Source organism: Symsagittifera roscoffensis, chromosome 4, assembly GCF_963678635.1.
Source record: "Symsagittifera roscoffensis chromosome 4, txSymRosc1.1, whole genome shotgun sequence".
Classification (NCBI taxonomy): domain Eukaryota; kingdom Metazoa; phylum Xenacoelomorpha; order Acoela; family Convolutidae; genus Symsagittifera; species Symsagittifera roscoffensis.
The window spans coordinates 49,153,191-49,180,514 of NC_087065.1; the positions used below are offsets into that span (position 1 = coordinate 49,153,191).

General features: G+C 36.4%; 5 protein-coding genes across 6 annotated transcripts in view; all 5 read right to left on the minus strand.

The window, feature by feature from the left end:
* LOC134845306 (TRAF3-interacting protein 1-like) overlaps positions 1-18,690 on the minus strand; it is a 69,937-nt gene extending 51,247 nt beyond the window's left edge. Inside the window, exon 1 of the mRNA XM_063862278.1 lies at positions 18,681-18,690. The gene's annotated coding sequence lies outside the window, so the exon portion shown is untranslated. The remainder of the gene's footprint in view (positions 1-18,680) is intronic.
* LOC134845307 (uncharacterized) overlaps positions 2,497-27,324 on the minus strand; it is a 354,200-nt gene continuing 329,372 nt past the window's right edge. Inside the window, exons 2-11 of the mRNA XM_063862279.1 lie at positions 12,863-12,981; positions 12,339-12,425; positions 11,455-11,796; positions 11,010-11,264; positions 9,899-10,048; positions 9,259-9,498; positions 5,610-5,713; positions 5,239-5,362; positions 3,649-3,759; positions 2,497-3,376 (exon numbers count right to left, since the gene is read on the minus strand). Of these exons, the coding sequence (XP_063718349.1) occupies positions 3,332-3,376; positions 3,649-3,759; positions 5,239-5,362; positions 5,610-5,713; positions 9,259-9,498; positions 9,899-10,048; positions 11,010-11,264; positions 11,455-11,796; positions 12,339-12,425; positions 12,863-12,973 (1,569 nt within the window). The 5' untranslated portion in view covers positions 12,974-12,981 and the 3' untranslated portion in view covers positions 2,497-3,331. The remainder of the gene's footprint in view (positions 3,377-3,648; positions 3,760-5,238; positions 5,363-5,609; positions 5,714-9,258; positions 9,499-9,898; positions 10,049-11,009; positions 11,265-11,454; positions 11,797-12,338; positions 12,426-12,862; positions 12,982-27,324) is intronic.
* On the minus strand, positions 19,234-20,871 carry LOC134844007 (protoporphyrinogen oxidase-like). Its single transcript, XM_063860449.1, has one exon. It carries the CDS (start codon positions 20,869-20,871, stop codon positions 19,417-19,419), a length of 1,455 nt encoding a protein of 484 aa, XP_063716519.1. The 3' UTR covers positions 19,234-19,416.
* On the minus strand, positions 20,870-23,694 carry LOC134844006 (heterogeneous nuclear ribonucleoprotein K-like). Of its 2 annotated transcripts, XM_063860448.1 has the most exons (2): positions 22,449-23,694; positions 20,870-20,979 (listed from the first exon to the last, which is right to left on the minus strand). In XM_063860448.1, exons 1-2 carry the CDS (start codon positions 23,689-23,691, stop codon positions 20,966-20,968), a joined length of 1,257 nt encoding a protein of 418 aa, XP_063716518.1. In that variant the 5' UTR covers positions 23,692-23,694; the 3' UTR covers positions 20,870-20,965. The 2 variants fall into 2 exon arrangements, with proteins under 2 accessions (XP_063716518.1, XP_063716516.1); XM_063860446.1 differs by lacking the exon at positions 20,870-20,979 and having other exon boundaries at positions 21,779-23,694.
* On the minus strand, positions 24,590-25,895 carry LOC134844217 (WW domain-containing oxidoreductase-like). The gene has a single exon (XM_063860798.1). It carries the CDS (start codon positions 25,888-25,890, stop codon positions 24,643-24,645), a length of 1,248 nt encoding a protein of 415 aa, XP_063716868.1. The 5' UTR covers positions 25,891-25,895; the 3' UTR covers positions 24,590-24,642.

Genomic DNA, 27,324 nt, shown 5'->3' on the forward strand with positions numbered 1-27,324 from the left:
AACGCAAATAAACTGACATGTTTTTTGAAAAAACCTCAATCTTCGGTTTAAAGAAAAAAATTATATGGTGCTAAGCCCCTTTGAGTTTCTAGAAAAATTTATATTGGACAATTTTTTCATGAAATTAACCCAGTTTGGGAAAACCTGGTCAATACACAAAGATATTATTTCGAAAATAGAGTCGATCACGTTTTCTGTAATCTTTCCACTTATGCTGTTTGATAATGGAGTTTACTTTCCTTTTAACAATGAAAATGCACTGAATTTGGAAAAACGCATAACTCAAACCGTGAAAATCAAAATTAAACTTCAACAAAGGTTAAGATTTTTTCCTGAAAAAAGTAACAAAACTAAAAATTACCAAAACCTATATAAGAGACTTCATTTTAATCATTACTCTTAAAAACTGCTTACAGCACAAGAAACATCAGGGATGCGGCAACTAAGCTGACAAAACTTGAGCAACAAACAAAAGTCCAATTCAACTTTTTACAAAAAAAAACAATTTCAGTTTCATACATGCTGAGAAAACAAGGTCCCACCGGGACTTGAATCATAGCCCTAAGGGTTCAAAGGCAACCAATCTACCTCTAGGCCACGTGGTGACAATCCTGCAAACTGTTAAGGTTCAATAATAGAAAAAGAAAGAAAAGCAAGTAAGATTTGTAAGAAAAATTTTTTAACGGAGAAAAGTCTAGTTCCCGGTTACAAGGCACTTGCTCTCGTAAGTATTAGTAATTTAAAACTAGTAATTAGTTTCCATCAAAGACTAAACTGAGTTTCACATGAAGCGCTCGTAATGGTGAAAACCCTGAACATAGCTAACAGAAATTTTGAAGAGTCAATGAACGCAAGTGAACAGAAAAAAAAACTCTGTTTCATTTTCAAAATGAAATTATTGATCACATTATTTTGATAAAATTAACTCATTTTCAAAAAACTGGATTAATAATCTTATTTTTTTTCCGCTGGCAAATCTGGAAAATAAATTCAACTTGCGAAACTATAAATCAAGAGTGCAATTTACCTCACTTCCAGCAATAGAATTTAAATTGAACCAAAAAAAGTCCGCCGATACATAAATGTATTCATAAATGCGTTAAAATTTTTCAATGCACATCTGTAAATTATAAGAGTATTTATAAGAGAGTATTTATAGGAGGAGACTTTTTCCTGAAACAAAAACACAAAAAAATCACCACGACTTATATAAGAGTTTTAAATAGTTTCATCGACTCTTTAAAAATCCGACTGCACTTTAGGATAGTTTTGGTGGATTTTCGGGAAAAAAACAGAAGCAAGTAAATTGAAGTTTGAAAATTTGTTTTCATTATTTTGACAAATTTTTCCACTCACGCAATGTTTTTTTTTCTGAAAACTTTATGCAATTCAAAAACAATTTTTGAGCAGCACTTTTTTGATTAAACTAACCCAAAATGAGAAATCTGGATCATTGGTTAAATTTTTATTCCGCTGGGAAATCTGATAATTAAAGTCCATTTTCAAAATTAGAAGTCGAACACGTTTTTCGTGATTTTTACGTTCGATTACAAAGGAAACAAACTGAACTTGAAAAATTTCAGAAGTAAAACTGCAAAAAAGTCAGTTTGAGCCTGAACAAATTTGAAGACTTTTTCCTGAACAAAAACAAAGAAAAAAACATAATCGGGACCTTTGTAAGTCTGAACTACGCTCATCAAATTAGAAAAACTGGCATGGTCTCAGATTCGAACGCTAGATACTTGGCGACTCAGCCCCGCTCTTAACCACTACACTACTGGACCCACCTTTTTCTGAAAATTAGCTTCATTAAAAAAGCTAGCTATAAAATAATTCAAGTGATTGTTAAATTAGTTGTTAAGTAGCAAAAATCTATATTCCATTATGATTACGCTTACTTTTCTCAAGCGTATAAAAAAGTCGAAAAAACTAGATCTACTATATAAGAAAAACAGCCAAAATCTGAATCAGAAGATTTGAATGTTAAATAAGCACCCCAACAAAGATTTACGAAACGGCCACTACGCCAAATACTTGAGCAGACATATTGAACCGGAAAGAAAAACGTTTTTATCAAAAACAAATATGTAACTCGATTTTTTAAAGTCCTCTCACTTAAAACACGCACTTAAACAATTTATTAGCTCATAAGAGGCAATATGAGGACGCAAAGCCGATATAAAATAAGTCGAAACGTTGTGAAGCCGGTTAGGTAAAAAATAAAAATTTTGAAATTTTAACAAATCGGGGTTGGTAAATTTACCACTAACATGAGACAACTTTCGGATATGAAGCAGATTTGAAAAGCAGACATGCTCAAAAATTCTATTGAGTGGCAACGCACAGATTGCAACTTAAATTTTGAGATCCTGCGAACAAACGGTTGCAATACCTCTGCTTATAGCAAGGCTAATCAACAACACCAAATATGAAACCGCTTATCGAAAATATCGAATTCGTACTTGCTAACTTGGCCTATCTATTTAAAGAGACGGCTTCAAGGTCCTCAAAGAACCAAGTTGAATTCCAAAAAGGAACAAATTGTCAGATTGACAGAATCAACTAGACAACTGTGGCAAAACAAAACATTTTGCATGGTTAGAACTGGACGAGATATCGTATTTACAAAGAAGTAATCAACATCTTAAAAACCACTTTATCCTTCCGGAATTAAATGGACCTCGTTAACGATATCCTTCCCTATAATGAATAACCCAACAGTACCTATGTGTACAAATACTAAACCTATCAACGAGTTATTCGCTTTTGTAATATGGGGATTGTTAACGGGATCCAATAAATTACCTAGCCACGTATAGAACTGCACAAAGATAGGGGTCATTTATATGTTTTTACCACACGTCGCCAGAAGATTTCATAGAACAGCGAACAGATAAACAAGGTCAAAACAAAGATCAAACTCAAAGTTTTGAATCCAAAGAAAACAGATCAATTTTAATGTCACCGTCTGAGCTGAACACACAATTTCCGATTAAGTATATCGGCTCAACTTGCCCAGAAATATCGGGCGCGATATTTTTAATTTGATTGCATTTATTTTAAGGTTTGTTTGGATAGCAGTCCATAATCTTACGATATCGAACTGAATCAGGTTGCTTTCTATCATACAGAGACTCATTTTTTTACCTTATAGTTTATTAAGTTCAAACAGTTGCACCCTATATGTCTCGGTAAGTTTAGCCAGTACCTCTAACGCATGAGATGGTAGAACGAGTGGAAGAAGCAACTAAAACAAATTATCACAGTAATTCATATAAATACTGGCAGTTTTCTATTATAATAGTTTTGGTATATTTTCGAGATTTCTTCTTCATTCCACTGCTTCTCTATCTCGCTTCTTTTTCTTTTTCTTCTCCTGAAACATACAAAATTTTACTGACTCACTCAACATACATATAGCGCACAACAAAAGTTATAAAGAACGGACTTTAAAGTTTCAATTCTATCAGTTTTAAGACTTTTAAGTTTCAATTCTATCAGTATCGCCCAACCACATTTTTTAAAAACAAACTCACGCCCATTACATTTCATTTGATTTACGCTGGTGACATTCAATTTTCCAAAAAAGACAAATTTTGAAAATACGGGAAACCGTTGACAGTTGGAAATAAAGCCAGTTCAGTGTACCTTGATTGACTCGTCCAGAGCCGCTTCGAACTGTGGCACGTACTCCTGCTCTTCTTGTTCTGGATCGGGCAACTCTGTCTTTATCTTTTTCGCCTTCTTAGGGGCCTTAGCCTAACACAAAATAGACTGTATTGATACTTTCAATTAATTAGAAAACTGATTATTCAACTATGAATATAACAAAAATTAACACACAGAGGCGAAGCTGATCTTCGCACCACTTGCAATACGTAAAGCCACCAAATCGTGAAAAAAAATTGAAAAAACGCCAAAACAACACCCGAATTTTTTATATCTGTTTGTCTCAAAATGAAACTCATTTTGATGAAAATCTGTAGAGGAACACAAAAACCAGCATCGAACTAGCATAAAAAGTTACCGAGCGGTAACTAAGCCCACAAAACAGGAATAAATGGTCCTAAAAATCCAAACATAGATTTTTTAAAAAAAGAATTGATTAAAACTTTTGATTTTTTTTTGTCAAAAATTCGATGTGCCAATTTGAATCGATTAGAACGCAAAAATAAACAGACATCACGACCAATTAGGACGAAAAGTTGCTCAGAACTAAGTCCAAACAAATTAGGACGAAAAAAAATTATAAAAAGAAAAATGCTCGCAAAAAAAACTGACATCCATTTCATTTTTTCCGCTATTATCAAGAACAAAAACATTAGCTAAACTTGAATTGCAATAGAAAAACATTGCGTGTACTATCAACAAATAAAGCAAACAAACCAAACTTGTTATTTAAAAAAATTCTGAAAATTTTAATACGAGCAAAATATGAATAAAAACAATTCCAAGAAAGTATGTAATCTGATAGCACTCGAGGCCTTCTGAAACCGCGTCTCTTGCTTGGATAATTTATCTTAAAATTTATCTTTCTACAAAAATATTGAGGCTAGAAAGCACTTAGAGCAAATTAAAAATCAATTTACAAAAAAATTGATTAAAAACTACACCAAGAAAACCGCGTATAAACTCATGCCTTTAATTACCTTCACCGAAAACAATATAAAAAGAACAGCAGGCCGATCAAGAAGTATCGACGAAAATATCCGAACAAAGTTTCATTGAAAAGACAAAAAATTCGATAAGAACTCCGAAAAAAAAATTTGACTAAAACTTTTCCATGATGTTTTTCAAAGAAGATAGGAAAAGTAATTTCAAACTTCCAAACATACCTTATTAAAATTGAATTCAATTAGATAAAAAACAACTGAAAACAAATTCAAAAAAAACGTTAGGCAAATAGGCCGACAGAAATAAAGTCGACACTTAATAAGCTGAAAGACAGCCGAAATATTTCCAGTAAAAAAATCATACAAGATTTGCATCTAACCGCTACAATACAAGCCCTATACAGGCAAAACAAGAACGCATATTTGTAAATATACCATTTCTATATTTACCATTTCAAACTTCTTTCTAAATATTTTCTATCCATTTTGTGACAAAAGTTATTTACGGGAAAAAAGATAAGTACCCGGTTGCAATACCCTTGCTTATCGCAAGGGTAATGATGTTATTCAAATAACCATTGTTTTATTTTTTCTCTTAAACTTTTTCCTCAAAACATTTTATCACCTGTGGTTCATCTGAATCTGGCGCGGCAGCTGTTGTGCTGGCCCTGCTTTTCAGTTGCTCCGCCCCCGCTTCTCCCCTGGACACCTTCACCACAATGCCAGGCTCCGATTTGATCTTGCCAGCACTGAGAACAGGAACATACAAATATTTTTCAGTTCCAATTGCAGTTACTTAGTTTTCTCATCTGTCTTATCGTCAAGAAAATTGCCTTATACTCCGCTTTCCAAAATCTACGCTGAAATATTTTAGTTCTGGTTAGAATTGGCGAGATTTATCCAGCTACAACTTTTTTCCACATTGCTATAAACCTTTGTTACAAAGAATTGCACAGCGTTTCTTTTTGTCCCACAGAAATACAATCAGAATCATACTTGTAATCTTCGTAGAACTTCTTCCAAGAGTCAGGAGTGTTTTCCAATATTTTTCCGAACTTTCCAAGCGACCCTTCTTTCACCAACATTTGCTTCCTTGCTGCCTGAAATAATTGTTATGTTATATTTGGGAAACCAACTTACCTTGGTATCATTAGTTCGCAAACAATACGACATAGAACCATTTCATAGAAATGGGTATCGGACAGACTCAGATGGCTACAGCATCAACAAAACTCGGAAAAAAGCATAAGCATGAGGAGATAGTTACCGACGCATTCAAAAATATAAAACATAGATACATTAATCAGATAATTTTGAAAAAGTTTGCAACCCCTTAGCGCACCCGGTTGGAATTTTAATTTTTTTATGACACGGTTGGAGCTTAACTTTTTTTTGAGAATTCAGGCAAAAAAATATAAAAATTTTCATATAGCGTCAGCAATAAGTATTTGAGCAATCGAACTTTGAGCCTGGGAGAATCCTGACAGCCACTTTCACACGGTTGCCAAATCGCTAATTTTGTTTCTGAATGAATAAAGTATATAGATGAATAGATAAATGTAGAATTCTAAATATTGTACTAAACATGACGAGATACGATATAGCTCTAACGTGTTAAGTTTTATTAGTTAATCGGCCAAAAATAATATGTTAAAAAAAACTCTAGCGAGACAAAAAAGCATTGTGAGATACTTGACAGACAAAGTTATATAAATAACCTAAGAGACTACTAAAAAATATGTAAATTTTGGGTATATCGAACCAATTCGCACAAGTTGTGGTTCGAATTCCCAATTGAACCAAGCTTCAGGCAATCAAATTAATCAAGGAAACTAGCCACATCAGTCTAACTTAAAAAACAGTCCTGAACTTCAATTTTAGATTTTCAAGCCTTTTAATTTATGATTGACGCTTTTTTCTATAACTAACTGAATTTGAAAAAAAACCGGATTGATAGTTAAATTTTTGATTTCACTTGGAAATCTGAAAATTAAATTCCAATTTCTAAAACTGAATCCATCACGTTTTTCGTGACTTTTACACTTTTGCTACTAAATCGTAAAGTTTGTCTTCTTTTTAACAAAGGAAATGAACTGAACCTAACAAGAAATCATAAGTCAAACCGCAAAAATGTTCATTTGAGCATGAACAAACTTTAAGACTTTTTCCTGAAAAAAAAACACAAAAAAGCAACAAGACCTATACAAGAGTCTTCACAACACTCATTACTCTTAAACAGATCACGCAAAGTTTTCAAGGGAAGAATTTTGAAAAGATGTTTTGCATATTCGAAATAATTCGCAAAAAAAAACATTTCAAGCAAGCTCAGGAATATTTTTGACAAGGTTAAAATCAATTTAAAAGCTTAAAGCAATTCGGCAAAATTTGATGATTTGGAAGCAGACATTATGGCATCTTCAATCGGTTAGCAAAAACGGTTAAAAATCGTTTTTTTAAAACAGCTATGGTGAAATTTAAACATTCGTTGTTCTGATATCTTGATCTGGTTCGCGAAACTTTCAAGCAATATATCAAGCAATGAAGCAATCATTTTAAAAAAACCACGTTGCTTCTATCATAAATCTAACTTGCTTTTAATTTTTAATAGAACTGAACTTAAATTTGCCTTTGACCGATTAAACTCATGATTGTCAATTTAATTTTTTATCCATTGTATGTCTGGCTTCAAAATATTGAAGTCAATCAAACTATCCGCAAAGCATCAAAAAAATTTCTTGCATGCTTTTCAGATTCAATTTGATTCTTATCGGCTGCGTTCCTACAAAAAAAAGATATTTCAATCGATTGAGTCGTTTGCCAGACTTTTTAGAATTCAGCTATTATAAGATCAAGCTCTTCAAGTTTGACATAGCCGATTGAAACGTTTTTACTCGGGTGCTCAGCGGAGAACCTTGTACGAACAATATATTGGAGGCATGGAAAGGCAGCTTCAATAAATTCGTGTCGACAATGCACTCAGCCCTCCCCAAGCTGATCACACGTTTCAAAGATGAGCAAAAATGCCGAAATTAATGTAGAGATGTCCGATGATAATATCAGAAAACCGAAGCCCAAGTATTCAATGGCCAGTGGGAAACTCGTTCAAAACGCTTAAAAAAAGTAGAATCGAGACCATATACAGAAGTATTTAAAATTTTGCACCTTCAATGTACATATAGCCGAAAACTTTATGCATAGCAAGTTTGTTTTGATCTTTGAAAATTGTTATTTGATGTTTTATCTAGTCTCTTTATTCTAAATCGGCCGAATTATCTTTGTCTGAATTGTCTGAGTTTATTAGGCTGAATTGTCTGCATTTCAAATCGGCTGAATTGTCTGTGGTTGAATCGTCTCTGCGCCGATTTGATATATTGACTTGATCTGCTGCCGAAAAAATCAAGCCGGTTACCAAACGACTCAATTCTCAAAGCTTTAGAGCGCTGAAACTTTGAAACACTTCAATTTGTTTCGATATTTTGTTTCTGTTGAACAAAAGCTAGAGTTTTTCGAAGCATGTTACTAAGTATTTTAATTTTTGAATTATTTCAAGTTGTTCTCATAGTTTAGTTTGATTGCCGAAAAATAGGCTACCAAGAAATTGTCTGGTTTCATCACTTGAATCACTTAACAAAGAAATACAGCTTTTTAAAGCAAGCTCATCACGCGATAAAGCTTCGAAAACTTTTGTTTAAATTTATAGATTGAATCAATCTACAAAATTCAATAGCTCTTACGCAAGCTCATCGAGCGATGAAACACTGAAACAGTTGAAGTTGATTCATATCGTCAATCAGATCGCAAAAAAGCGTATTTTTTTCAGCTTTCTCATCAAGCGATGAAACTATAAAATAATTCAAAATATTTTCGTTGATTTGAACTAATCTTGTCTGAAAAAAATCTTATCTTAAAAAAAACTAGTTTCTTTGAAGTCAAACTTCGTAAAATAAAGTTTTTGAGCAGCCAGATTTGTTGAGGCTAGATTCGCAGCCCATAAAATTTAGGTCATCCCAGTACATGGTTGCTTGTTTGAAATTTTGTAGCTACATGTATAGTTAAAGAAAGATAAATAAACCGGAAAATCTAAGAGTCGAGAGTCGTACAAACCATGTAGAGATACGATATAGCTAAAATGTGTTCAATTTTTTTTCGTTAGTTTAGCAAAAAATACCTTGAAAAAAACGGGGAGAAAGTGACAGACGTATTGAAACATAATCACAGGGGCAAAGCTGAGCTTCGCAAGCACAATCGAGAAAACGACCAAAAATTAGCTGTAAAAAAAGTAAAAATAAGCCTTGAAAACTAAACTTTTTGAAAACTGCTTAAAAAGTTTTGAAAAAGTTACAAAAACTGCCATATCTCGTAGCTTAAAGCCGTTGTTATACTTTAAGGCCAGATTCGCGGTTATATTTTGAGGCAGAGTAGAACAGGGTTATTCATTTAAAATTTCATAGCTAACTAATGTATAGATATATTTAAGCGAGAAAAACTCTAATAATTGTACTAACCATGTCAAATACCAATTAGCTTAAGGCTGCAAAATTTCGCTCATTAAACTTGGTAAAATATTAAGTTGAGAAAACTTAAGCATGATGACACGCGCATTTAAATATGGAAAAGATAGTAGACTAATTCAAACAATACCAACCACAGGCCCTAAACCCCACTGTCTTGGGTAGACGTCCCTCTCCATTACCACCCGCTTGATTTTAGCCACTACGCCATGGTCACAGGTGCTCATGCTAGCTGTGGTCATCAGTGCCACTCCCAATGCTATGGCCTCGCCCTTGGAGGTCATTATGGCCACTAGGTCATTGATCTCGATTCCATCCTCGAAACGCAACAGACCCGGCAATAGGATCTTGGCACCGTAGCAGATTGCGTTCACCTGTGTCGTATAAATTTCAAATCAACAATTTTTTTTAGTTTTATTTTCAATATTAAGGGTATAAAAATCTTTCTAAACATGAAATGTTACGTTCAAACAATGCGGAAAAAATTTCAAATACAAAGATGTAGTTGCATCTCACGTACACGAGTTAAAAACACGTACCGTATGAATATCATTAGAACAAAATCAACCCAAACAACAGATCCTTATACTCGATTTGCATACGCAGAAGATAAAATAATTAATAATAATTAATAAAATAGTTGAAAAACTGAAGGACATACCAAAATCGAGAAATATAAGTCTTGAAGAAAAACAAAAACCTCGGATGATAGGGGATTTACAGGCTCGCCTGTACGAATGTAATAGCAAAAAATGTATAAATAATAGCACTGACAGCACTGTCTTTCATGACGATGCGCTTGTAGCCAGTGAGGAGTGCCTCCAGCGGCTGCACCACCCTCCGCATGTAGCTCTCGTCACCCTCGTTGTCTATACTCCACTGCGCATCCAGCACGTCATGTAGCGTGAACAACTGACCGTTCACCTAGACACGAACCAAACATCAAGTCAGTACACACCACACGAACCAAACATCAAGTCAGACTGATATAACCTAGTTGAAAAGCCTCTCATCGTTCGATATAACGAACTGCAAAAAGCTCGAGCATTAAATAAATTATCGAATGAAATTGACCTATTTTGCATACAGTAAAATCTGCAGGCAAAATTATTTCAATGCAAAAATCTTATTTCAAGGTAGTCGGAAATATCAAAATTTCTCGTATTATTGCTCCTTTGAATTATTATTATTTTGTCTGTCTGAACTTTTTTGATTCTCTAAGAATAAAAGCCAACACAGCCTATATAAGTGTTAGCCTATTTCTTCCCAAGGGTCGCCCCTTTGGTATAATTTTACCAGATCCATTTTTGGCTGGACAACATTCAAAAAATTTTTAAGGCAACTTTGGCGCCAATACAACAAAATTTGAAGGGGGAGCGCGCGCCGAAAAAACGCAATTCTTTGTCAAATATTTTTAAAAAGTGCTCAAAACGTAATTTTTAGCCTGTTTTATCAAAAATTTCCTTAAAAAAGGTCGACAAAATTTAACTTTTTTAACGAAAAACAGCATACCCCTAGAAAATTTTTACGTCGTTTTAAAAATAGTTTTTCTAGATTCAATAAAATTTTGGCAACCGTTAGGCGTGTTAAATACTCAATATTTGACTTGGGATGTCAAATGAGCAATTTCCAACAATTTGTAATTAGTGTAGTTAGTTAATACCAGACTGTCGGCTATTTCCGTTTCTGAGAACGACTCCGAACAAAGTTAATTGGTCAAAATTGCTCATTTTGACGTCCGGCAACTTTTATTCATTTCAACAAGTAAAAACAGTGCCAAGCATTGAACCAACCTATAACCATTGTTTTCAACCGACTAAGATGATCAACATCACCAGTATTGCCAACAAATTCGCATCAACTTTATATAAAGAAGACTGCTCACTTCATTTTGTGACCCGCTGCGCACTCTTCTCAGTTCCTCCATGTGGCCTCCAGTGCCACAAAGGAGACCCAAGTGGACACATAGGGTCCTGATGTAGCTGCCGGCCTCACAGTCGAACCAGATCACTGCCATCTGTGACTTTGGGTTGTACTCCAGCAGTTTGGACTGGTACACTGAGCGCACTCTCAGCTGTCGCTTCACAGCCGCTATCAGAGGGGGTCGTTGGAACAAAGGCCCCTTCAACGTTTCAATTGCCTAAAATGAATAATTGATGTCCTGATACACAAAAAATTAAATGAGAGATTAAATTTAAATGAGGGATTATTTTTCCGCACTATCATCATGTTTAAAAGCTGCAAAAAAGTTGTTCAACGGTTACTTTGATTTCAACATTTTTCTTTAAACATTATCTTTTCAGCGAAGAGCAAACTCATTAAAATTTTACCCTTGTAAGTTTCTTTTGGTCAGAGAGAACGTCATGCAACTTCAGCACCGCCACGTACTCTTTTCCCGCACTCTGCTGACTCTTAACCAGTCTTGTTGCTCTCTGAATGCATACGATCAGACATCCTGTCACCTTTGGATCCAGGGTCCCCGAGTGCCCTGTTTTGTCCACGCGAAGAATGCGCTTTATCCAGGCCACCACCTCGTGGGAAGATGGATTGGCCGGTTTATCCAGGTTGATGAAGCCGCTTCTAATGTACTCTTGCAGTGTGCGTCTGTGAGGCGTACAACCACTAGGCAGTGGAGTGTAGTGCGATGTTCGAACATTCAGTGTGTCATAATTCTACAAACATTCAAACTTTAGCAACGATAAGGTTTTTTCATTATTACTTGACTAAAATGGAAAACTCAGCGGCGAAGACCTAGAATATTACAAAAATTCCATCAGTTATTAGTTCGTCTACCCTTTTCAAGTAGTTTGCTCTTTAACTTGTTTCTATAACAGGCAGTTAACGTTTACTGACTTGATCAACTGATTCTTCTTCTTGTGTAAGCTTTCATTCAAAGAATATTCGATAAAACATTGCAGCAGCTGATTAACAAGTATTAAAATGGGGAGCGGTGGTGAAGTGGTTACGTCTCCACCTCTCAATCGAAAGGTCAGATGTTCGACACTCACCCTGATCCGTGCTCCTTGCTTGAGGGTGAGGCAACATTACCCACCCCAGAAAAATAGCCAAAAAGAACTGCATGTATATCTTAACCAGGGACACAACAACTGTTCTCCGAAAAAAAACTGAATAGTTCATATATTGAATCTTTCACTTGTGGATAAAGCTTTTTAAAAACCAACTATGTCAGTCGATATCTAAGTTCAAAACTTACCTTCAACAAAAGTGGCCAGTCTTTCGTGTTCAGTTTTGCTGGGTCAGTGTCAGGCGGAATCATGAAACTCAGCTCTCTTTGCAGCAACTAAACAAGCTTTTATTCAAACCAACCCTGAATTATACAGAAGCTGCTCTTTTGAGTTCATGGAACTCTTTTTGTAGAAGCCATTTCTACCAGCTATATATAATTCAAATTTTCTGGTAAAAATTTAAGTGAACTAAATTTTACACGGTTCATTGATTTAAAGGTATCCGTTTATGCAAATAAACCAAGAATTCATTCAAGTAATTTTGCGAAACTCCATAGTAAATCTATTTAATGAACAAAATACAAAAATGTAGTTGAGTTAGACATCCACCCAACAGATTATTCTACTGGCTTGCTAGGGAAACTTAAGGCAAATTTTTTGATGTACAATTATTTCTCGAAGCAGTCCAGTCCAACTCGCGTAAACCTCAATACAAATATGGATGCTCGGAAACTGCTGTACGAAGACTTTTGCTAAGTAACTTTAAACTCACAGCAATATTTTCGTCTACTTGTCCACCTTCTTCTGCCAACTTACGCTTCTTCTTCTTGATCTTCTTTGCAGAATTGTCCACATTTTCAGGCTCAACTTCAGAAATAGCCATGTCAAATCTGTCAACGGCGTTTAAAATTTGAATGTTGGCATATTTGAAAAAACAGTTGCAGAAACAAACACTGTTTGAATTTTCTGTTTAGTATGCCTCTTTTCAAATGGCTGAAGACAACAAATTAATCAGCATGTAAAAGTTTTTTATCCCGTCAATAAAATAACTATTACGTTTGCGTGTTCGTAAAAAAAACGAGTTTCGACTTGATAATGATTTCACCTTTTCGATTTGAATACTTGTTTTATTAAGAAAGCGCTACGAGAAGACAAACTAGGAAGGCAGAGTAAAAGAGCCAACCGAACAACATAATTTAAAAATCAAGCAAGAGAAGCGGTAGCTGTGAAAAGAGCACAGAAGGTTCCAGTCACACGTATCAATGCAGATTTAAAAAAATATATTTTTTTCTAGTTTATTTCAACTTTATAACTGAAGTTCAACAAAATGCCTCAAATCACTGAACCCTTCCGGAATCCAAAAAACTATTCAATGTCTAATCAAACTTCTATTACCAACAATATTGACTTGAAACACCTGAAACCTCGTGAAAAACACACTTTATTCAGTAAGCATAGTTCATCTTTATTACATGCTGACACAGTAGATCGCACGGAAGCTTTATTGGAAAAACATGAAAGTCTGAAAACTTTGAGTCTGAAAAACTCGTTCAAAGTATCTTGGAACTTAATTACCCGCACTATTTTAAGGAAATTTGACTTGAACTATAATGAAAATTGCTAAACCATAAAACAATTCCTAAACGCGATCTGATAACTAAGCAAACAAAAAATAAACAAGCGATCCATAGTCTCAAGCTGCTTTTTTGAAAGCAGAAAGTTATCAATGAGCCCTACTCAAACCTTCGTAGTCTAGAATATGAACGTTACTTCTGCGCCAAATTTACAAATTTAGACTCTGAAATTGAACTCTAAAATCTTTTGAAGTAAACAAGGATAGCCAATTGCTGTGCACGTAGCACAAAATATTCTGACCACAATAACTGAAAAAAAAAATAATAATTTGAAAAATCGAAAAATATCCAAAAAAAAATTGTTCAAAATTTGGAGTACAGTTTATTAGGAATTTCAACTGATTTAAACTAAAAATATACGATCAAGTACCGAAAAATACAAATTAATTTTTAAAATGTAGAATTAAGTTTGGAATCCAGCCTTCTAAATCCTATCAGCCTTAATCTATTTTTTTCTGACAAGCTGTATAAATCAATAACCAGTTTTCCTCGTCACCGAAAAAGTGTAAGCACCATATCTTGCGTTAAAGACTTCATCTACAATTAAGGTAAAAGTACAAAATGCTTCTCCACCCCGCCATATAAAATACCTCTACTCCATCTGTGATGTCCAGGTCGTTCAACCACAATTTCCATGCAGAGAAGACTATAGACGTAAAACGCAGCCTTCCGAACCGGCGATGGATGCGCCAAATTGATAAAAATGGACCAGTTCTACTCTAGATGCCAAATGAACCCATCACATGAATCTTTTTTTTCGCGAGCTGCTACTCGAATAACCATGGCCGGCGAAAAAATCATAGGCAGCAAAACACCCCCTTCCCAGACAAATTGAACCCGCCTTCAAACGGTGCAACGCGCCTCTAATGTCAGTTCTGATCAACCCAAACAGAATTTAGACAAAGGCACACAAAAGGCGCTCCAGTCAGACACACGAGCAGTATTATTACATCGAACAGGTTCCTCAACCCTCGAACTTTCAATCACGCACTACTTCCAATTCCCCCGTCTGACCTGGCACTAAACACAAGGACCGTTGCAGCGCCTACTTCAACTTCGGTAAGTTAACAACCCCTGAGTAGTTGTTTTTGGCTCTTTTGGGTCAGCGCAACGTTTATTTGGTGCAAAATTGTTTAGAATGGGCTCATTCCATGTCATCACTTAATTCGCTTATGAAAACTAACTTGGGTCGATTCAGTTGAAGCATGAGTTGGGGATAAGGGGAGCGTTGGTGAAGTATGTACGTCTCTGCTTCTCATCCGCAAGGTCGGAGGTTCGAGACCCACCTTGATCCGTGCCGTACTCGTTGCTTGCAGGTGAGGCAACATAACCCAGCCCAGAATGATAAACAAAAAAATTGCATGTAGTTCTTAAGCAGGGGTACAACAACGTTTCGCCGTGATGAGCTGTACAGCTCGTCTGTCGGTCCTGTACCTCGTGGATAAATGGTCTTAATGAGTTCAAGAGGGGGCTCATAGCCTCGACTACGCTTTAGACGTCCCTTGATGAGGTTTCTATACGGGAAAATATTTTTTTGACAATTTAATATAATGTAGGTTGTTGACGAGAAAAAAAAACACAAAATCTATCTTTACAACCTTCCTGAGAAGTACTTCTTATCAGCTACGAAAAAAAAAAATTCTTTATTCATAAACAAATTAAGCACTGAACAACGATTCAGTCCATTCTAGACAATATTTATCAAAATAAACAAAACGCGGCCCCAAAAAAAAGGCAAGAACAAAAACTCAGGGGTTAACCTGAGCAAATTTGAGGCAAGCTATAGCCCAACTATTCTCGACGAATCACGACCAAAAAAGGCTTAAATTTGATACCAAGCTTGACACCCTATAAGCGTTCGAGCTAGTCAAAAATGGGAGAAAAAAACACTCCAACGCCTGAGTTCTTCCTTTCAATCGGAAAAAATGGCGCCGGTACGATAACGCTTGGTAATTCTCAAAATTTTCAAACCAACAAGAAACTGAACACAGAGGCGAAGCAGAGCTTCGCACCACTTGCGAAAGAAAAATGAATGAATCGCATTACTTGCCAAGGTCCCAAAAAGATGACAAACAACCTCAACTCAAAGCAAGACTGCAACCAACTGCGCATGCTTTAGTACTTTCGTTTTTGCTTTAGTTTCTTTCGATTATTTAGAAGTTTAGAGCTTCTCCGTTCATCCCTTTGTGTCTGGGAGTCTAACAACAAAAAATTAAGAATAAAAACTATTGGGAAAATAAGCCGAATGAGTTGAAGCCGACCGATCTCTGTATCCCAAACTTGATATACTATCATAGTTGGAAAAGAGTCAATGCACTCGAATGAAACAGAAAATACCACGAAATTCTGTTTTAAAAACATCTCAAATTTCGAACATCAAAAAATAGATGTTGTTAAAGTATTTTCAATTTCTAAAACAATTTATGATTGACACTTTTGAAAAAAATTCACCCAAGTGGATGAATAAGTAAACTATATATTTTGCTAGGAAATGTGAAATTAAATTCCACTTTCGAAACCAGAATTCCATCATTATTTATTGGCTTTAAAATTTTTGCGGTGCGAAATTGGAATTTGCCTTCCTTTAATATAGGAAATGAGCTGAGCTTTAAAAGAAATCTATTCAAACCGCGAATCTATTCAAACCTTGGGTGAAAAAAATTCACCCAAGTGGATGAATAAGTAAACTATATATTTTGCTAGGAAATGTGAAATTAAATTCCACTTTCGAAACCAGAATTCCATCATTATTTATTAGCTTTAAAATTTTTGCTGTGCGAAATTGGAATTTGCCTTCCTTTAATATAGGAAATGAGCTGAGCTTTAAAAGAAATCTATTCAAACCGCGAAAAAGTTAATTTAAGCATGAACGAATTTCAAGTCTTTACCTTAAAAAGCAACAAAAAAATCATCACAACCTATATAAGAGCCTGAATTTAGTGTAACTCAACCGTAACATCATAAAACATCATAATCGGAAATTTGAAATAATCTTTGAAAAGCAAATTTTGAAAGGTAGCAAAAAAAAGGGAAAAAACTTTAAGGTTAAGGTATTCGCGCTCCAACAGACGTATGGTGAAAAACGTAGATGATCTCAGAAATTTTCAATCATTTACTCGCAAGGGAAAGAAAACGTACTTTAATATTTTAGAACAGTTGAAAGTATTATTTTCAGTAAACATATTAACATTGCAATATATTGGCATGTCAACAAAAGGACTGCTCTGGAAGGTATTGTTTAAATCTAAACTTTTGAAAAAAAACTTGATAATTTTTGAAATCTCGAAAGTTAAGGGGATTTGAGCAGTCTTATTTGTAGACCAAATTTGCAAACCCTGGAACTAAACTGACGTCAGCCCAGTATAGGACCGATAATTTCAATTTTTGAGATGTACTTTTTCGTAGTTTAGAAAAAATCGCAAAACTCGTCGTTTCTCGTACGCTATTAAGGTTTGACTTTCAAATTTATAGGCCAAAATCTAAACCCTTGTAGAACCCTGAATATGACTCACAACAAGGTTTCCACAATCAAATTGTGAAATGAACACTGAAACGAATAACTTGAAGTTTGCGTTGCAAATAAAAACTGTAAAAAAGAATTCGCGCTCCAACAGATGTTTGGTGGAAATGTATGATGACCTAAGAGATTTGCAATCAATATTTCGTCTGGTCAAAAATTGTGTTGGAATTTTTCAGAAATGTTCAGATCATTTTGAAATTGTCACTTAATTATGAAAAGCGCAGTTGTATGCCCTCGGAAAACTTAAAAATAACTTTTAAAACGTTGTTTTGGATATATGACTATTTCAGCTTAAGGCGGAGAGGAGGTTCGCTCTATTCGCGATACAAAAATGAATGACTATCGCTACTTGCAGATGAAGAGACAAACTGAAAAATTTAAAAAAAAACATTCAAAACGTGTTTTCTCCTCAAAAAATTATAAAAATTGCAAAAATCTTGAAACTGAATTCATGCACATCAACAAATTTTTTCTTTACAAAAATTCGATTTACTTGCGACACAACGCATACATTGCATGCATGACAAACTGACAGAAATGGAGATAAATCAAAATGTTTTTTTTTCATTAGAAATTCTTTTCCAGGAAATATGCCAAGAGTTAAAACAATTGAATTTAAAATAAGCACCGAAACAACATTGACGAAGTCGAGAATTCTTGAGCACGTTGCGTCGTAAAAAAGGTTATTAAAAAAACTCAAAAAAAATTTCATGAGTTCCAGCAAAACGTTTAGAAAAACCTTTTTGCTATTCAAACGGCTCAAAAAGCATCTAAGCCGATATATTATAAGTAGAAACCTTTCAAGCCAAATAAAAAAAATGATTAAATGAAAAAAACGGATAATTTGAAATTAGAATTGTAAAATCTTGACCAACAAAAAATTGGAATAGAACGAGCATTTTAAATGCCGATGCTCAAATATTGTCAAAAATACAGATGGTCATCACAAGTTTTTGCCATCCAGTAAACAAAGTTTTTTACAGGGAACAAAAAGTCTAGTACCCGATTGCAACACAAATAGCGATACCAAAAAAAGGCATTGCAAGCTAGCAGACATAAAAGGAGAGTCAATACTTCCACAGAAAACGGAACAATTTATGACGAAACCGCATCCAAAAAATTTCAAAATGTTGTCGGGAGTTATGTATATTTGCGGAAAACTTGTTTAGAAACGCATTCGAGGGCGTTTAACGAAGATCCAGAGAAAAGCATACAAATTATGATTTCCTCGGACGACCCAAAATTAGGTTCGATAAACAAGAAAAAAACAGATACTGGTCAGATTTGAATCCAGGACATTTGCTGTCTCAGGCGTATTTGTTAGCTCCAGACTAGGTGTACCTGAGACGCTTAGAAATTCGAATTCATAATGAACCAAGATACCAAGTGATTCTTCTGTTAAACAAGTTGTTAACCCAAAAAAAGTCTTTATTCCGATTTAATAAGGCTTGCTTATCGCATGCGTAATAATATCGCCAAATTTATGAAAGAGAAAGCACTGTTGGATCCCCCGTCTTTCTGTACGGAGATCCCACGGTTGCATTAAATTTCTTTGTTCAGACTTTTAAAGAAATAAGGAAAATTTATGCTTGAGGTGGTTTTTTTTCAGTCGTTAAACTTCGGCGATCAATATAATAGTTTTTAACAAAAATTATACCGCATTGAAGAAGGCGGCTTCCTGAATGCAAATGTAAGAAGATATTTCACCTTCGATTATTTTTTTGTAAAATTCTGGGGATTTTAAAATTGCCAAATTTGTCAATGTTGGACTTTATTTATGATGCTGAAAGCGTAACATGGATGATTTATGCGTGGCGAGTTATCCAGCACTACAAAATCGATCCAACTCGAGGCAAGCTAATATGTCGTATTTATTTCATACTACTCAAAATTTCACACTTCTCATATTTTCTTAATTAAAAACTATTCAATACCAATTAAAGGGCAATCAGAACATTCAGCGCTTTGCCCTGATATACTGATTCCAAATTGAATAGAGAAAATAAATTGCCATTTTAATGCTACATACAAATTTACGCACTTAATATTTGATATTTCGCGGTCCAAATTTTATAGTTACTTCGAGACCAGTTAAGAGGCAGTCGGAGCATTTAGGGCTGTGCCCTTATTTACGAGCAGTCCTGTTTTAAGTATAATCGTAACTTATAGTATTTATTGAGTGACCTTGTAATCTCGGCACACATTAATTGCTGTTCTGTGTGCATTCAATGCGCAGTCAACTAAGCCTGGTGGATGGAATATGGGCCCCAAGAAATTAATCTCGGGAAACAAACTTCTAAGTTTGTCGATCTGTTTCGAATGTCCGACGGCATATTGAGGAATGCATCTCCAATTCACATTGACTGCAGCAAAAGTCGGGTCTACTTCAATTTGCAAATGCCGTTTGCAATCTTCAACGGCCGCATTTAAATAATGTTCGTCTGAAGATCCTTGATTGCATTTGTTTATCATAGCTGAAAATCGTGAGATATCCGAGCTTCCATTTGGAACTTCAGGAAACGAAAAGGAGTCAAATGTTACTCCCATGACGTTCGATTCTTGAACAGCAGGAACTAAGTAACCGAATGCTTTCGGGACGTGTTGTACATATTTTGATGGATATTCTAGATTGACTACAGCTACATTAGCATATTTTAAACCTTTTATATAACTCATCACAGTTCTTTCCTCTGTGACTTCTTCTGCAGATTTTTCAAGAAGAGTCGAAAGTTCAGTTGCAGGAATTGAACTTACTACATCATCACAAATAATTTCGTCATGATTGTCCAAAATCAATTTGAACTTCGGCGACATCTGTTCGAAATGTTCAATTTTAACGCATTTTGTTTCAAGTTTAATTTCAAACAGATCTTTGTTCATCAAATCGGTTGCCAAAGTTTTAGGAAGTGTTTCATTTCCTGATTTAAGCGCAAACATTTTGGCTTTCTTTTGTTTCAACTGATCTCCTATGGCACTTATAATTTCAAATTCCGGATGTTTAGTCATTTTTTTCTGTAGCGTCATCATACCAACAACGAAGGACGAGTTGTGACTCAGCGCTTTTACAAAATCAGGAAAGCATGACCTAACACTTAACTCTTTAATGTCGCCCGAATAAACTCCACGAACAACTGCGCTGAAAGCAAGTTCAGCTATTTCGGTTCCAAACTGCTTCACAGCAAACTCGTATATGGTTTCGTCATAATCAGGGTCTTTTTCCAATTCTCTCATCACATTATTATATAGATGTTTCAAGCCGTAATATGCCATTGTGTGTTCAAAGGGTCCCTTCTTCCAAAGCTTCATTTCGATTTTCTGCAACTTATCATTAACGTACAAATATCGGTCGTAAGCTGCAGACGAAGGTATAATTAGATCATCTTCAAGGCCCAACTCTGATATCATGTTCAAAATTAGCCTTGCATTATACGTGTTGCGAATGGATCTGGGTCCCACTTCGTGCAATGCACCTGTAGGACTTCGAAATGATTTCAGCCATCCTCCGACTCGTTTAGCGGAATCAATCATTGTCACTCGGGTATTCGGCCGTAGCTTCTTGATGAAATGCGCACATGATAGGCCCGTAAATCCTGCGCCAAGTATAACGCAGTGTTTTCTGCCACTCATTTCCGGTCAACCTTGCGGCTAACAATTCTACGTCGTATTCGTCAGAAGCACAGTCTCAAACTGCATTCATTGTCGAAGATTCAGTCAACCGGGTCTAACAAAATGTCACTGAAAAGGATCAAAATATATGTTAAAGCTGGGTTTCTTACTCGATTATAACCAGGCGAGTTTGCCCGAGGCATCAAATAGATCAAACATTTTCACTTATGCACCACAGAACGTTCTGACCAATGTTTTTATTGGGGGAAAATCTAACTTTGATTTGAAGAGAAAATGAAGGCAAATAACATTCTTTTAGAAATCAATTTTTTTCAGAAATTAATTTTTTTCAGAAATCAATTTTTTTTTTCAGAAATCAAGGTTTTTTTGTAAAAGTGGGAATTAAAATAAAATACAACTTTCAAGAAATTCGGAAACATTCACATTTTTTTCTAAATTTTTTGAAAAGTTACGACTGAAAGCATTTAATATTAAATCACACTCAAATTTGTTTTGAGGCACTTGAATTTAAGTGAAAAAAAAAACAATGTATGCCATGGTTCATTCTTAGTCCGCGAGTGGTCGTCGAATTTCAGAATTCTTAATTAGATGATTGGACCATTTGAAGCCTTCAGTTTTCATTTATTGCTCAGCAGTTTCAAAGACGCAACACGAAACCTTTATTCTCTCGTGTCACAAGACTTGTGATACTAAGCTGTGATACTGTAAAGAGGAGGATTTGGAACGAAATGAATTGAGAAGGATCAAGCTTACATATTTCGGCTCTTTTTCCTTTCCCCACATGCAATATTATAATTTTCTCCAAGTAAAATTCTGTGTTTATTGTCCGATTCTTATACAAATTGGCACGCTGACTAATTAAGGTATTACAAACGTTATTTTATCGTAATAAAATATTTGGTAAAACCTCTCTTTATACCATAATATTGATGCTTGAAAATTTCTATGTGAGGTAGGGCTGAAAGGAAAAAGAGACCATATTTCCAAACAGTGATTACTCTGTTCACTTAGACCTCCAATAAATTAACATTAACATTTTTACACTCTATTACAATCTTATCAAGAGGATTCTTTTCGACTGCCAGTATAATTCAGCTTTGCATGCAAGTCCAGTTAATTTCGAACGGGTTGGGTAGGTGGGATTGTTGGTTGGTGTGTTCGGTGGTGGGTTTTGATGCTCCTTTCATTTAGAGCCCAAATAACACTCTAATATCCAAATCCCGGCATACCTCCCATTGGTTGTTGGGGGGTCCCGTAACCATAATGAGCAGCGGATTGTGGTTGCAGTGCGCCATAGGCAGCTGCCATAGGCTGTGGGGCCATTAATGGTTGAGGGGCTGGAGCCATAGTCGTGGGTTGGGCGGGGGCCATCCCCCCGTATTGAGCCGCCACACTTGCCATCGTGGGTTGGGGAGTAGCGCCCATGCCCATGTTCGGTTGAGGGTAGTATGGGGCCGGAGGGGGAGGAGCTTGGTTAGCCATTGGTTGGGGTGGGGCTGGCGTTGCATAGTAAGCGCCATATGCATGGTTACTTGAAACAGGAGGGGCTGGTGGTGGATAACTACTAAAATCATTACCGCCACTTGGAGCAGGATGATGCGGTGGTGGCTCCGAAGGTCTTTCACTTCCTCCACCACGCCCATACCCTCCGCGTCCTCGGAAGCCACCACGCCTCGATACTCCGTCGTCTCTTCCAGAGCCACCTCCTCCTCGAGGTCTGCGTCCCCCTCCTCCAGCTCTTTGAGCCCGATCTTCATTAATGAACTGATCTATGAGGAACTTCGCGTAACCTATCTGACCTTCTGTGCCTGTGATGTTACATTTCCGGGAGGCTCCATCGCGATTACCATCTTCAAGTCGTACTTCAGCTTTGCTTCGCTGTCTCACAACATTGATGTTCCTTCCTCCCGTGCCAATAATTGCTCCAGCATGTTCAGAAGTAACTGTTATAGTTTCAGTACGAATAGGTCCATGCACGTCATCGAAAAACATAGGATCGTTTTGACCCTGGCCGTGGTAGCTATCATAACTGTAGTTAATATCATCGCTGAATCCTCGGTAGCCATAATCGGGAGGCGGCGGTGGTGGCATATGGCCTCGGAAAGCACCATCATTCAGATCTGCGTTGTTTATGGGATCGTATTGAATCAACTTCCTCGGTCCCGGTTTAGGAGCACCATATCCTGCCGGGTTATTAGCTCCATGTCTCGATTTTATTTCAGGCAGCTCCAACAAATGTAACACGTACATTACACACGAAACTACTACTTTTATGGATCCGTCGATTTTGAATACGCGTTCCGTACTACCAGGGCAACAATCTTCGTAGATTTTCACATCAGCAGTCATACGCTCCCTGATTTCTCGAATTCTCTCCCCTTTATGTCCAATCAGTCCTCCAATATACGGCGAGTGAATCAACATTCTGCACTCTACAGTAGCGTCTTCTGGGTCGATTCCATTTCTGTCACCTTGTATCAACTGGAAGCAGTCATATAGAGCATCTCCGATGTTTTTAATTTCACCGTGAATCGAGAGAATTCTCTCAACTGACATCGAGTTCGGCAACGCTACTTGCAGATTATACTCTTCCCGCAGGCGTTTCACATTTGAGCCTCCTTTACCGATGATTGCACCAGCATCGCCCGTTTTCATTAGGCACCTCAGTTGGGCTTCTTGACTCGTGTCGAAGTCTATACCTATAAAGTCTCTTGTCTCCGTTTTCACTCGTTTCCGGGAACTTTCGTCCTCGTGTGAGCTTTTACCGGGTCCATGGTTGTCAACGGCTCGTTTAACATTCGAAGAATAATTGTCCGTCATCTCTAACCTGAAAAGATTGAAAGGGCGAATGAACAATTTGTCAGATTTAAAAATTTCATAAAACCTGATTGTTTCAAAACACATGATTGACTTGTCCTGCAATTGATGGTAGGGTGCGAAAGAGGACCCCTTGTTATTATTTTACAGCAAATATTTTGCTTCGACTAGGAAAAAAAATTTTCTCAGGCGTTTTCGGCACAAAAATTGAAAGGCAACGCAACAATTTGTTCGAACCCGTCAAAACATGCCCATGACTGCCCCCAATGTGGCCTAAAGAAAGAAAAGCCGCTACAGGAAATTTCTCAATCAGACTACTTACCTCAGAAAAGGCTCTACAACCTCTATGCCATTTGTGCACTAGACAACTGTATGATTATGCGCACAAACCTTGTTACGAAAATCATGAGAACTTACGCAAAAATTCATGGAGCTCGATTACCAACACCATTACGAAATTCAAAAAAATGCCATTCGAGATAGCAGAAAAAGCTTAATCCTCAAAAAGACTGTTTTGGGGGTATTAAACTGGCAAAAAATAAGCAGACTGCTCATCAAACAGTTTGAAAAAAAAAATGTATCGTTTCCGTACTTCTGTGTCGTCTCAAGCATGGGTGTTTCCTATGTGCCAAATGCGCGAAAAAAACTCTTTGAAATTATTGAAAACGTTTAGCACCCGATGGGAGTACCCTTGCTAATTGCAGGGGGTTAAAAAATTCGAATAATTGGACTTTTATAAAAAAAATTTCAGTTAAATCAAGCTATACTTCACATTGAACGTAATAAATTCGTAGCCAGTTTTTTCGTTCAACAATTTAAGGGTAGAGTTCCAAACACTTATTAAGCACGTTTATTACCCGGTTGCAACACTCTTGCTAATCGCAGGGGGGTCAAAAATTCAAAATATTATAAGACTTTGATAAAGAATTGCAATAAAATTAAGCTATATTTCATTCACATTGAAAGTGATACAAATTCGTAGCCTGTTTTTTCGTTCAGCAGTTTAAGGGTGGAGTTCCAAACAAAATCTTGATTTTTGACATCCTCGCATTCCTGTGCAGCAAATACAGGTCGGCAACCGTTGAAATACCCTCCAGGATAATAGCAAACTTCGAGAGCGGTGGCACAGTAACATGAAGTTGCGGCTCCTTGATTTGCAGTTTTATTGAATGGTCTCAACAGCCATGCTAAAGCGCCGAAACGCCGTGATGCTCCACAGAAGTATAAATTAGTGTATATTAAATTCCCTGGGTGAACACAGACTGAAAGTACTGGAGACTTTATTAAATGTCTTTGGAGAGCACGACAAAACAATATCATCAGTAACTTAGTTCTGTTGTACGTTACATTAGCAGAATATTGCTTATATGTGGGATTAGAATAAACTTCAAAATTCAGCATCTTTGGGCTTCCATTGAGATTATGAAAGCGATGAGATTCGCTCGATACAAAAACAATTCTGCCTAAAGAAGACTTAGCGAGGTTTGGTAGAAGTAGAAGGCTGAGATAACACTGAGACAGGTAATTTATTTCAAAAGTTGACTCAAAGCCATCAGAAGTAGTAGAAAAAGGCTGGTCAAAAACTGCAGCATTAAGAATAAGAATATTTATTTGCAGGTTTCTAATTTTAATTCGATTGACAAGAGAAACGACAGATGCTAAAATGCTCAAATCTGCTGGCATGAACTCTACTTGTAGACTTTTAAACTCCTGTTTCATTTTTTCAACAGCCTCTTTGCCGCGAGCTTCTGATCTACCGGTAACAATAACATGGCAGCCACGAAATGCCAACTCCTTACCTGTTTCGAAACCAATGCCAGAAGTGCCTCCTGTTATAAGAGCGCATTTATTTTTCAAGTCAACTTCATATAAAACTTCAGCAGCACTGCTGTTGCTACTGAAGGTTACTTTTTTACCGGAAGTCGGACCCACTTCAGTTGCACATGCTAATCTAGGATCTGTATATGTTGTCCTTCCGTTGATATGATCAACGAAGTAAACATTTCCTTCACTGTCAAGTTGAGTTTCCCATCCGTAAGGCAAACTGCCATTGATTACCTTCCGTTTACCGGACAATGGATGATCCCATTGAGTAGTTTTGGTGTTGTGATTTGTGTAGTACACCCAACCTTGAGCAGTTGCTCGCTCTTCCCAGCCTGAAGGCAGGTTATCCTCTGAATCTGTATCATCACCAGGTGCCATGTGTTATAACTGAAAAAAAACCAACAAGATCCTTCAATGTCAACTATACTGGACAATCTTGAAAAGTCAGGCTTCCAAGCTTCTCAGAATTTTATAGTTAACGCCAAATTGTTGACATTATCCTTTACGGTCATTGAATCTGAACGAATGCAACAACTGTAGAGACCTGAAGAAACTTACACTTATAACTGAAAACTAAACTTTGAACAATGCAATGACTGGGTTTCATGCGAACCCTTGGATTTTTTTTTTTTTTTTTTTTTTTTTGAAGTTTCTCAAAGTTAAATTCAATAGTTGTAAAAACAGCAAAGGTTAAAAAGCAGTTGGCTTATAGCCCGTTGAGTTAACTTCTAAAGCTTCCAGTAAGCAGGCAGCATTACCGCGTTGCAGTGCAATGCCGAGTCTTGGATTATATTCCTAAATCCTTTGTTATTATTATTATTATTATATTAATTAACCTGAACTGCTCAATTCGACGTCGGATTTTATCTTCTCGATTTTTAGCTTAACAGCTGTAGTTTTTGAATATGTAACATTCGCCCGGAAGATACATATCGACGGATAACAAAACTAAGTCTTAAGACGACTGGCTAGCGTCTAAACAGAGCTTTGCATGTTTTTCACCGTCTCTACCAAGCCAGTACTTTTCGGTGGTCTTTCCTACATCAGGCTGACAAAAACGTTACTGTTCTCCGGCTTCGACCAGAACGCTCAAATTAACTGAATTACATGCAAAGTTAGTGAGCTCATGGCTGGGTCTCAGTATCCCCAGACCACGAGGTCACTCCTAAAAACAGGGCTACTACTTATTATATTACTATTGTTTTTGTTCAGTAGATAAAAATCATCATCTCCATCGAAGATGGATCAACCCTTTCCCCCCTACTTCTAGCTCCTCATTCTTGTCAAAACGAATTAAGATCTTAATTAAATTCAAGTCAGGACATGACGGATGCTAAAATTCAATATAAGTTCATAAAAGTCCACGTCCCGAGACCCTTCCGGATTCTTGAATCCGGTGAATCAAGCTCCTTAATATCCAGTTCACAATAACTCGGAAGGCTGGGTTTTACCCTTCACCGTTGCTCGCAACGGCCTTGCAACTATTGTAACAGCACAATAGTTGCAACTCGGAACGTCCTCTGCTGTTCGGTAGTTCGTTGTTGTTTTTTAGTCTCGATTTCGTACTGTTCGTAATCGCAGATGAAGTTGTTCTGTTCTTTCTGCTATTTTAGCTAAAATGGCCGTCTCTGACGTTTCTCAGAAATATGACGTCATAATTCGAATTTTTAAAAATTTGAATTCCAGAATCTTCTAGCCTTCACCGTTTGGCTAATCGTTCAAATAACGTCCTTATCCGTTCTAAATCGCCAATTCGGAAGGCTTGCTGCTAAAATACCGAATTCTGCAGAGACTGCATTTTGGCCATTCTGG